Source organism: Lissotriton vulgaris, chromosome 1_1, assembly GCF_964263255.1.
Source record: "Lissotriton vulgaris chromosome 1_1, aLisVul1.2, whole genome shotgun sequence".
NCBI lineage: Eukaryota > Metazoa > Chordata > Amphibia > Caudata > Salamandridae > Lissotriton > Lissotriton vulgaris.
This window is the reverse complement of record NC_141685.1, coordinates 1759482146-1759494193: the sequence shown is the minus strand read 5'-3', so window position 1 is coordinate 1759494193 and position 12048 is coordinate 1759482146. Positions and strand designations below refer to the sequence as shown.

The 12048-nt window shown below is 42.2% G+C and overlaps 1 protein-coding gene across 1 annotated transcript in view; it reads left to right on the top strand.

The window, feature by feature from the left end:
* Positions 1 to 10096, top strand: part of NDUFA12 (NADH:ubiquinone oxidoreductase subunit A12) — a 200708-nt gene extending 190612 nt beyond the window's left edge. The window contains exon 4 of the mRNA XM_086937950.1: positions 9849 to 10096. Coding sequence (XP_086794076.1) covers positions 9849 to 10029 — 181 coding nt within the window. The 3' untranslated portion in view covers positions 10030 to 10096. The remainder of the gene's footprint in view (positions 1 to 9848) is intronic.
* The last annotated feature ends 1952 nt before the right edge of the window (positions 10097 to 12048 follow it).

Below are 12048 nucleotides of genomic sequence, written 5' to 3'. Positions count from 1 at the left end.
CGCGGATCGCACTCGAACAATGCGCATGCGCAATGAAGCACTGGAGACCCGACGGCGCGCATGCGCTAAGGAACACGAGAGACCGGGCAGCGCGCATGCGCGAAGGAGAGAGAACGACGGCTGCATCACACGGGCGCTCCCCCAGCGCGAGCAAAAATATCAGAGTGTGAGTGGCTAGCAAGCGGAAAGTCCATATATGGACAGGTAAAACCCGGTAATTAACAAATGACGGTGATGTTCGTGGTACATGTGACAAAATTACACACATGGAAGGGGCGTCACCCTTATATGGTCATTAGCTTTCCACTAATTAACCAATGAGAACCCACTTCATCCACCTTTAAATACCACCAAGCTCTCCCGTACATCATTTACGACGGAGCAGCACAGGGTGGAGGAAAGAGGCCGACTGAGGCGGATTTCGTGAGTATTCACTAAACAGAGTTGAAACTCTGTGGGTGCATTGCAGAGTCCAACAAGTGAGTAAAAACAACAACATTGATTCCACTCTTCTATTCCTATAGATTGTGGATCCACCTACCTACCTACCCTGATGTTCAGGAATTGCTCATGATGCTTTAATCAGCTCATACAATAAGTATGTTTAAAAACACCAAAACCTAAGTCTGTCATAAGTATGTGTGAGTCAGTGTGTCATGTGTTCTGTATGTCTGTCTGTTTTTTCCTTTACAGGTTAAATCAACCGTTTGGGGCTCCAGGTGACTGCACCTGTCTGAGCCAACCTATATGGTAACCAAACCTAATGTTTTTTTCTTTTTTTCAGGACATGTAACTACATGTTCCAAAAAAATCCGCTGTAGGCACATTGTATTTGTCTCTAGTGAATGTAATCACTTTTTAGGAAAATTAGAACAAAAATCCTGTTCTGTAGAGAAACGTGAGTAGGGTTGGGAGTTGTGCCCCGTCCTGAAGAAGGTACGCATGTACCGAAACATGTCGACGCACACCAGAGGTTCTGTCCCTTACTAAGACACAAAACCTCGCCATCTAGCACTTTTTTTAACAGCACCAGCCAGAGGTACAGAATAAAGTTTTTTCTTTTCACCAACTGGCCAGGTACTTTTTAATTTTTTTCACTACACTTCCCACTCACATCCTATTCCTTTCACTTGCACTCAACACACACCACACATAGTCTGAATTGTCAACGCTCCCGCGTAGTCGTAGGTCGTAGCGTGCCGCATCCCTTTAGCGGGGTGCGAAGACCCTGATGATGAAGCATGACACCAAGGGGCCTGTTGGTGTGTGAGGGGTATTTTACACAACACTGAGTGTTCCCCCCTTTTTCTTCACTTTTCTTTCCACCTAGTGGTAGGATTCTCCTTGTTTATGTATCAGTGCCCGTGGAGTAGGAATCCTACTTTATACTCTACCTCCCCTCCTTGTTAAATATAGCAATTCGAGTTCATCCATTGTGCCACCATCAAAAGATAAGCAACTCTACGAGACTGAAAACCTAGCCCAGACTCGTTCCCCCAATCTTCACCCAATAGACCGTTGAGATGCCTCCTCTGAATGTAAGAGGTCCATGTTCATACAGCCCAGTATCCTGTCCAAAGCCTGGGGAAAACATGCACAGATTACTGCTCTATAGCCTTTCAGTGGCAGTGTCTAATACTGAAATGTGTAGGAGAAGCATACCACTGTATGGATTTCTTCCATGACAGTGGTGTAGGGATGATACCAAAAACCTACTTACTGTCTAATACAACAACCACACCAATGTTGACGAGTCTTCACTCGCTATGCAGCAACATCTTGGACCAGAGTAAAAAGGAAAATATTTGTAGCTCAGATTGCGCTATCCTGGTCTGTTGGTGATCACATGCCGGGTGCCACTTTACATAGTTTATTTCTTTCTGATGGTTTAAGTGAAACAAAGGAGGTATCCATAAACTGTTAGAAAACATAGGAAAGATACGGGTACACCTTTTACTTGTTTAAAAGACACTTTTTCCTTCTCCCTGACTTGGGCTAGATTCCTAAATGGTATGGTAAGCAAGCCGAATGCAGTAAAAATGACATGCAAGTCGTAAGGTGGTTGGGACACACAAAATGCATACAGGGACAGTCTATCTGGTGAGAATAAACGGACGGGGGCTGAGCAATCCAGGAGCCTTGTGGGCTAAAGTTGGCTCATTTCCCTGGAATAGTTAACAAGCCATCTTAACAATGCTTTGAAATTCATATTTTGTACAGTGAATTAATTAAAATGTGGGCTTCTAAAAGTTGAGTAGCCATAGTCATAACAATTTGTTCCATGCTGACCCTGCTGGGCAAGAAAGACAGAGCAATTATCCTTCCAGAAACAGATAAAAAAACTCTACCTGATTGTGAATCAAAGTTAAAAACTATATTATTGTTGTGTAACAACACTGCAGTGCCACTTTCTGCATCTCATCCTTTGTAACAGAAGGAAATAATGCCCCCTGGTTGCTCAAGTGATGTGCATTTTTAGGTCGCAGCCTACCAGAGAGCACAGCTATGTGGTATGCGAAAGACATCTTGGGGGGTTTCAGAGAGTTGACCTGAGAATTCATTCTGCCTGTTGCTTGCCATTGGCTTTGCAACTCACATCTTCTTGCTTTCCATAGGTTGGCTTAGAATCACTACCCATACTTACATTGACTCATCCCCAGAGGTTGTCTGTCTTTCTGGAGTTTACTTTCAGCATTTGTGGAATTCTGCTCTGCACCAATTACACTCTCTCATTCATGCCCTTCCAGCCTGTTCTAAGGTATGAGTGAGGCTTGTTTTCCCAGCCTCCTTGAGAATGCAGTTACGATTTTTTTAAAATACTGCATAATGTGTGTATTTTTCACACGCAGCTGCCTACTCTTACTTTTTTCCTTATTCGTGTACAGTATTTCTTGCCCCCTCTTTGGTAGAAACATCCAGTTGTAATCAAACTAGTTCCAGTTAAAAAAAAAAGAACCAGAAATAAATTATCAGCATCTAGCTAAAAAAGCTTTTACTTTTCCACCCACGTGGGTACGTACTGCTGAAATCTAAATTAAATAAAACATGCGTTCTCTGTTAAAGTTCAAGACATAAATCGTATTAAATCATCTTTAGTTCTCCCTGGCAGTGTTGCGTGCAGATTTGAGGAACTGTAATGGGAGCAAGAAATAATTCATAAACAGAAAAATATGTATCTGTAATACCAATCAATCAATTAATCAAAAACTTTATTCAGTTTAAAAGATAGAAAACCATAAAAGATTACAGATCTCGTAAAAAGACACAGGGCGTTTCTAAATTCTAAACATTCTAAGCGACAATCCCATTGTATACATATTAAAATATTTAACTGCCGTATATAAAAAATGATTAAAAGACACAGTGTTATTATTACAATGTGGATAGACCATCCACTTAATAAAAGAAGATACCAGCATTACAGATAAACTAATTAACCGGTTAAAAAGACCGTATGGCCACAAAAAACATGCGGCATTTAAAAATTAATTTTCCATACATTTTCTATATTTCAATGAGCATTTCAAAAAACCAACCACAAAAGGGATGCTTTCAGGTTTTAACATTTGTAGAAAATAACGGGCGGGGCACGCTTTGGAAAAATGTAGTTTTTTTAAAAGTGATTTTAAAAAGAACCTCCGGGGAGCATCATAAAAGCTACAAAAGAAAATAAAGTGCAGCAAGTCCTGTGGAGACTCCCCGTCGCAGCCAAAGGGTGCTAGCATTTGTCCTCTGTGGCGCCCCAGAGGAACAGGAAGTAAAAAATTGAATTAATCCATTCTAAACCTGGTCAATAAGAACCGCTCATAGTTCGACAGAGGCATTAATTAAGAGATAAAGCTCAGTGCCCAGAATAGTTTTTAGCATCACGAATTTCCGCACGCTAGTTTTTGAAAATTCGACCCCATTTCTGTTTGCTTTTTTGAGCATGATATAAGATTCCTTTACAAACACCACGTCTTTTGCAGTTATAAAACCAGGTCTTAAAAACAAGTCTGGGCGCCCCAGGTCACCAAAACAACCCTTTATGTATTTAAGCCATGGGATATCAAGCATAAGGTCCAGACTCATTACTTCCTTCAATATCTCATGATTAAGGCTTAAGTCTTTATTCAGCCAACAGTTGAGCCAAAAGATCAATGGACGTATAGCTAGAATATCAGAAATAAATGCAGTCCCAGTCTCTTCATGTACTATTAAATTAGCAGTACCTTTGGGAACCCCCAGCAGTTGTTTTAGGAAACTATTCTCATCCACCTGAATTCCCTCCGAGGCTACGTATCCACATAGTTCGCTTCCGTAGATGGTAGTTGATACGCTTTTTGCTTGATACATTTTCAGTAATGCCGCAATTGGGCGCTTGCCCATCTTTGTGGCAAAATTGAGAATAGATGCATTTACTCTTGGCACTTGCCCCTTCCGTCTCCTAACCAGGGCACTCCAGTCCAAACGATCATCCATCAGGGCGCCCAAGTAAGACAAGGTTGGGGTTAAGGGCACCTTCTCTGTATTCACCCTAAAGGAATATTGCTTCTTCTTAGGGCATGTCCCAACTTGCATCACAAATGATCCTGAGTTATTCACGGCCAAATTGCGGTCTGCCATGAAGCTGCAAAAAGTATCCAACAAAATTTGCAGGCTTCTAGGGGTACGGGCTAGGAGAACCGCGTTGTCTGCATAGAGCAGAAGGGGCAGACCCCTTTGCCCCACATACCGAAAATCAGCCCCTGTTTCTGACAAAATCCTATCCAGGTCGTTGCTATAAAGGTTAAAAATGAAGCAGGCAAGGATGCACCCCTGCCTTACACCCCTTTCAATGCTGGAATCCCTGGAAACCCCAAGGTCCTGAGCAAACCTAATATTTGCCCTTGTATCACTATGCAGATCCCTCAGGAAGTCCACCAGATTGTTCTCCACCCCCATGGCCCTCCCCTGATTGACACAATCAAAAGCAGAGGAGAGATCCATGAAGGCCATGTAGATCGTCCCTTCTCGGGCAACCGTTTATTTCCCGAGGATCAGGTAAAGGTTGAGACATTGAGCTATAGTAGAGTGTCCTGGTCGGAACCCATATTGAATATCAGAGATGATCTTGTTATCTTCCGCCCAGGTAGCCAGTCTATTCAATAGAACCCCTCTCACAACCTTAACTACGGAGTTAATAAGGGAAATCGGCCTATAGTTTAGTGTACTATTGCGATCACCTTTTTTAAACACTGGTACAATAGTGGATAAGCCCCAAGACTTTGGGCAGCCGGCCATGGCGGCCGCATTAAGCACACCCTGCAGGACCGGGGCCCAAAGTGAAGGATTTGATTTGATTTAAATAGGTCCGACGGGATACCGTCCGGACCTGGCGCCTTGTTACACATCAAACCAGCAATGCCTTCTCCACTTCACTCTGGGAGAATACAACCGGGGCATTATTTTCAGCGCTGGCTTGTGGTCGAACTAGAGGTGAATCGCTCTTAAAAATACGGCTAAAATGCCAGACCCAATCCTCTTCCAGTATATTAGTACCAAGTCCTTTATCCATAACCCTTTCAAAAAGAGGTCTATTGAGAATGCCCCAAAATGTATCACTACTACCTAACGTGCTTGGGTCTACCAATTCACACCAGGTTGCTTCCTTCAGTTCTGCCTTTCGGCTTAGTGTGTCTTTTTGTAGTTAAGTCGAAGGGCACGAACCCGGGGTAAATCCCTCAGGTTAGCTTTCAATGCATCCTGCAATACTCTGGCTGCTTTAGAGCTTGCAGAATTCAACCATTTAGGATCGCTTACTGTTGTTTTTCGTGTAGGGACAGAAAGCAAAGCCCCCACCTTAGCAACAATCTCTGAAAATGAGGTTAGGATGTCTGCTGGTGAAGAATCATGTGACACACAGAATGCAAATTCTGCAGCGCAAGACTCATGGACCTTTTCATAGAAGAGGTTTGGGGTCACCTGGGTCCATTTAAGGCGACGCCTAACATCTTTCAGTTTAAGCACGCCTGGCACTACCTCCCGGGCCCTCCTGCTCAATATACCACCCCCCAACTGCACACACACTGGGTTGTGGTCACTGAATGAACTCTCCATAATTTTGAAACCCTGAAGGATAGTCTGTAGACTGACAGAGACCAGAATATGATCTGTAATACGTTTTTGATTTCAACAACACAGTGTCGAAAATACACTGAATGTTGTATTAATAATGTATTAAATATTGTGTATTTAATGTGGTACCTGACTGAAGGATAGTAGATGTATCACTATCTGTTCATTCATTTTTAGGTTTACAATGGCAGTGGGAAATGCCATTGGAAATCTTGCTTGAATCGAACAAAATTACAGATTTGGATGCAACTGTAATGGATCATACAACTATTTTACCATTTAGTATACGGGCTACCACAAGTGAAAATAATTGTTTCAAACAAACTTATTTAAAATAATTTGTTATTTTAAATGTGTTTATTGATTTTTAACTTGAATGAAATAAACTGCAACAAAACACAATGAGTTAACACATACTGCAAAGAATAGATTACAGGCATCTCGCGCTTTCACAAGAGTTGACGGTTAGTACAATAGACTGTTCATCAGGAAAGCGTTCTTCAGTGGCCCATGCTCAATAGGTCCCCCAGTTCACCATTCTGTAGGAGATATGAAGGCACCCGGCCAAATTGCTCATGGCTGCATGACTTCATATATCGCTGCTGCCAGTCTTTAACGTTTAGCCATGCTGCGTCTTTTTGAATGAGACTGTAGAGCTCAATACGTAATATTCTGTTTTTTCAATTCAGATATAACATACATTTGTTAAACAATTGTTGACTGGAACTAAATAATTGTTTTAATCACTGGTTTACGAGGGGTCAACAATTTTAGCTAACACTGTCCCGAGGATGGTCTTGCGTACTGGGGACTTCAGAGATCGAAAATTCGACGGTGCTTCCACTTCTCCTCTGTAAAGTATTTTGTGGATCTACGTCCTTGAATCATTGATTCCACCTAAAGCACTGTTGATACCCGAGATAAGAGTGGAGTGATCATACTTTCTTCATAATCTATAATCTCAAATTACTTTTAGTGAGACAGGATTAATGTAGGATTGTTTTACATGTTATGTACCCCATGATCTGTTTTGGAATATGATTTATAGTATAGGGTAACTTCGTTAAGAGGATATAATTTTTCATGTACGCTTGGTTTATTCTTCTTTTTCATGGGCTCCATTTTACATAATACTTTATTGATATGCAATGTATTATTGAATCCTGATGCCACCTTTTGGAGCACTGAATATGCGTAATTGGGTAATTTTTAGGTCTCGCCTAGAACATGCTGTAATCAGGATATATGACTAAAGCTCCACCCACTTTCCACCCATCTTTTTAATTGGCTCCTGTCCCTGTCCTTTGTAAATGGTGGCTTTTCATTGGGCAATAGGCTTAGTAGTCCCTCCTTAGTAACTGCCTTGTCTCTTCTTGTAATCCCCCATGAGGACACTCCCCTGTTACATGTGTTGTTCCACCCTAGATCTTAATTACAGGCTCAATGGACTATTTTTCTAAAGGCTTCAGGCAGGACTCACATTTAGTCCAAACTAGGCTTGAGGTCTTCCTTCACTCACAAGAACATCTCACATTTATATGAGAGTGTCTTTCCTTCATCAACTCCACAGGTAGAAAAACCAAATTAATTATTCTGTCATATTTCAAAGCTACTAATTTTATATATGGACATAGGTAGTTGAATGAACTTGTGGTACTGTCTTGCATGCAATGCATTGTGGGTAGGGTGGATTTACCATATCTTCTGCAGGCTGCAGTACCTTATGTAACCAAAAGAGGTCCCCATAGACATCTTTTGGCCACATATGGTACTGCACCCTGTAACATGGCTAGGTGAAAAGCATTGGCATGTATAATGCCAATAACTCCAACTTGTGCAGGGTGCGAGCGAAAAGAGGGCCCATGGGACCTCTTTTGGCCATACATGGTACTGCACCCTGCAACTTGGCTAGGTAAAACAAATATTTGCATTGCAATAGCTCTGGCAATTACTCAAGTTTTAGCTATTAGAATTGTAAATGACAATGCCTTTTATTTATGTTTTGGTTTTTAAAACCTAAATAAAAAGCATTGCCATTTACAATGCCAGTAGCTTAAACTGGCATAAATGCGAGACCTATTGCATTGCAACTGCTTGTTTACTTAAGCCTACAGGCTGGCAGCCAATGCTAGATCTGTTGGCTTTGCCAGTGCTTGTTATATGAGGTAGCAAACTGTGTGCACTGCAAATGTGCTAATTTCACTCCATTTAGACAGACTACCCATGCCATTTAAATAGATGGCCTCATTTAAAGTTCAACATAAGTTACCCTAAACTTTAGCTGTGGTGGAGAAGAAGTATCAGCCACACGAACTATGGAGCAACTATCCTCTGTAGATTCCTGCCAGTGTGGTAGGCATTTTTCCCCTGATGTGGGTTTTTTTCTACCCTGGCGACAACCATCTTGAGGGAGGTGCAGGCATTTTCCATGGAAGCTCTCATGAAGTTGAGCCCTCATGACTCTACCCTTCTTAACTTTGGCCCCATTATCTGTCCTCTGTCACCCCATGAGTGTCCTAGACTTGTTATTCGACCATTTATGCTGTTGCCCCACTGTCTATGCCTACATCTACCACTCACCCGACTATGTGCGTACCCCACAACACGCGGGATACATTTAGTACCCACTTCTGAAAGATCCTTGACGTGCTTGGTATCTGGTGGTGCAACCTATATCCTCACCTATTACTTCCATGTAGTCCTGCTCCATTGTCTTTTTGTCAATCTTTCACCTTCCTGAATATGTGCATTTTCATGAATAATAGTTTACCTGTTATTCTACTAACCTGAGTGTTTCAGAAACTAGTCTGCCCCTTTTTCCAGTTGTTTATCATAATTACATACGTGTAGGCTCAAGCTTCTCACGCACAATCATTGAGGCTGTTCTTTATATTTAATAGCATATAGCTCATTTTATAAAGCACATTTTATTAAGCAAATTTTATAAAGCACAGCTTTACTTGGGAAGTATTCGAATCTCCATAGAGAACAACTAGGGATATACATCCTCTCTACAAAAAGCCGGAGGAGACAGGCATTCAAACAATAGATAGTACAAAAAAGATAAAGAGGCAGTGGCTCAGCAAAACACCTCCAAATGAGTTGAAAAGTAAAGGATAGAAAGTTAGGGGTAAAAGAGGGAAGTAGTTGAATGTAGGATAGGGAAGGATAGAGCAATGCCGATACATGGTTGGTTATTTGAGTACAGGGTTGTGTGGCAAGAAAGAGGTCAAGGGAAGACCATATCCGGGTGTGGATCAGAGTTCTTCATTAGTTGAAGGGCCCTTTCATTGTTCATTGCTCCCTTCACTGTACTGTGGATCTTGCTGCACAGTGACATACTTCTGGTTCCCAAGCCTTTCTCCTTCAGCAAGCTCTTTAAACTAATGACATCTAGACCCTGAACATGTCTCAACATCCCTCCTCTCTAAAGCAGTGCCCATAGCTTTCTTTGCCCGATTTTTTAGTTTGGGCAGGCTCTGCTCTTATTTTTACACAATATCTAATGCTTTCCATATTTGCTGTAAATGTAAAGACTTGGGATAGGAATGTGATACATAAATGCATTTAACAAATAATAAACACACCTTAACTCCCCAGCCCCAGAAAGGTTTATGGTTACGTTTTGGAAAAAATGTTTTGTATTACTACTGCTTTAACATAATTGCTGTTCGTATCAGTTTGAATACTCCAAGTATGCATTTGATTGAATAACCGTATGACCAGAACCTGTATTTTCTCATTAAATGTAGGCATCGGTGGCTTCATTCCACTGCTGACGAACCCCCAACAACCCACCCACCAACTCCTCGTAAATTCATCTGGGAAAACCACAAATTCAACATGAGCGCGACTCCGGGGCAGTATGTTCCTTTCTCAACTACTCGCAAGAAGATACACGAGTGGGTCCCACCGGTGGCATCTAACAAGTAAAACTATCAAGAGAACACCTCGATTACAATGTACATTTTTTCTGCAAATAAAACCGGGTTTAAATTAATCTTTAGCGAAACGTTTTCTTTGATTAGATACGTATGGATTGCTAATGTTTGCCTGCATGTCATTGTGGTATGCCTGTGTGACTGCTGGCTCTACTACTGTTTGCTGCAATGCAATGAATAAATATGGCACTAATAGGACAGTAAATAAAAGTACAATATTACTCAATTAACAAAACCTGTTACTAACAGCTCTGCGGAGGAGCAATCCATTGATGGTAAGCACCTTGCATATCCTTGGCTCTAAGTAGAACTTTATTGGAGAAAATCCCGACACAAAACAGAGTAACAAAACCTCAATTCAAGAATCATCTCAATAGAATGTTAACACGTGTCTAATACGACAGGCTACTGCTGACCCTCTTTTAAATGTTTTTCACATAAAAACACCTATTTCCGCTGCCTAAAAAAGCACACTGTGATCTAGCACCTTACCTTTCCAATATATCTTGCCCTTCTGAGCACACTGCGAAAAACAATTCAATCGTAATGCTGTTCCCTCTTAGCTCATTATGGAACGTTTCTGCAGAACCACTCCTTGCATTTCCCCACACACTCCAACTCCACTTGGGGCTGGACATCCCAATCGCTCCCCCGCAGGGAAAAAGCACCCTTAGAAAAGGAGCAACTTCCCCATTTCAGTGCACAGGTGCCCCTTGAGGAAGCATTCCTGCTTAGTGATAGCATCCGGATCAAAATCCCTGAGCAGGAATCCTCCACCAGACTGGTAGGAATATTTCTTTTGTGGTGTGGTGGCTGCCTCTTCTGGGTAAGTATAGTCTAACCATTTCTGTCTTCCATGAGGGCCGACTGGCCCCCACCCCCATGACCCATCAGCCCCCACACGGAAGGGATAAAGGCAGCCAACATTGTGGATTTGGTTTCTCTAAGACCGAGACTTTGCGCCCATACCCACACTCCGGCCGGTGAATAAAAAATGTGTATGGCAACTCATCGGTCAGGTGAATTTTGCCCATGAATTGTAATATTATTTTGAAAGAACAGAGTTTGTGTCCTAATTGTTTTTTTGCTGTTCGATCACATTCATCAACTTTACAGTTTTGCTTTGTTGCTTCTTTGAATATTAATATTATAATTGCATTTCAGTATGCCTTATTGAAGTGTGTGTGCCAAGCTGACTTATGAATTTCTTTTTATTTTCCTACTTAGGTTTCTTTGTCTTAGTCTGCGAAGACAGTGGAGCTACAGTGGTTTGGTTTTTGATTCAAATGCGGTGCTTCCAAAGTTTTTTTAGGCTCTAATACCTTTGTACCCTACTCTCTCTTGCACTGCTTTGCAGTGTTAATTTTAGGTCTCGCCTGGCGTTAGCAGCGAGCATGCGCTGCTCTCGCCATGCAAGTCCCTTTTGCGATCTATTCTTCCAAAGCTTTACATGCACTCTTACGGATGAACAAAGATGGCTGTTTTTGCCATTCAGCCAAAGCTAAACATGCATGCATACGTATGGACAGTCCGACGCCATCTTGTGCCAAATAGCTTTGTATTGTTATGGCACCACACACGGAGGGACAAAAAAATGAACGTGCATGTGGACAGCCCGCATGGTGGCGTGCTTTCGCTTTCCTACACTCGCGTGCGCATGGCGGCATGCTTTCGCTTTCTCTCCTTCAAACACAGCTTAACTTTTAAATATACCCCGGCCCCCCTCCATTCAATGCACAGACGCTGCACGAAGCAGGCGCTGTATTAATTACAGAAAACATATTTGGTTACTTTGAGCCCCTCACCTAACTGCATGCACGAGAATGGACTGCAGGAGAATGAAAACTATTGTCAGTGCTTTGTTTACCTGCCCCTCTCCTAGTGGGATTCATTGTCACTGATGTCCAGGGGGTCGCAGAGCTTACTGAGGCCAGGAGGCCGGTCAAGAGCAGGCTTTGGGGTTCACGGTAGTCGAGGCTGGACTCCGGCTTTCAGACACGGCTTTCAAACA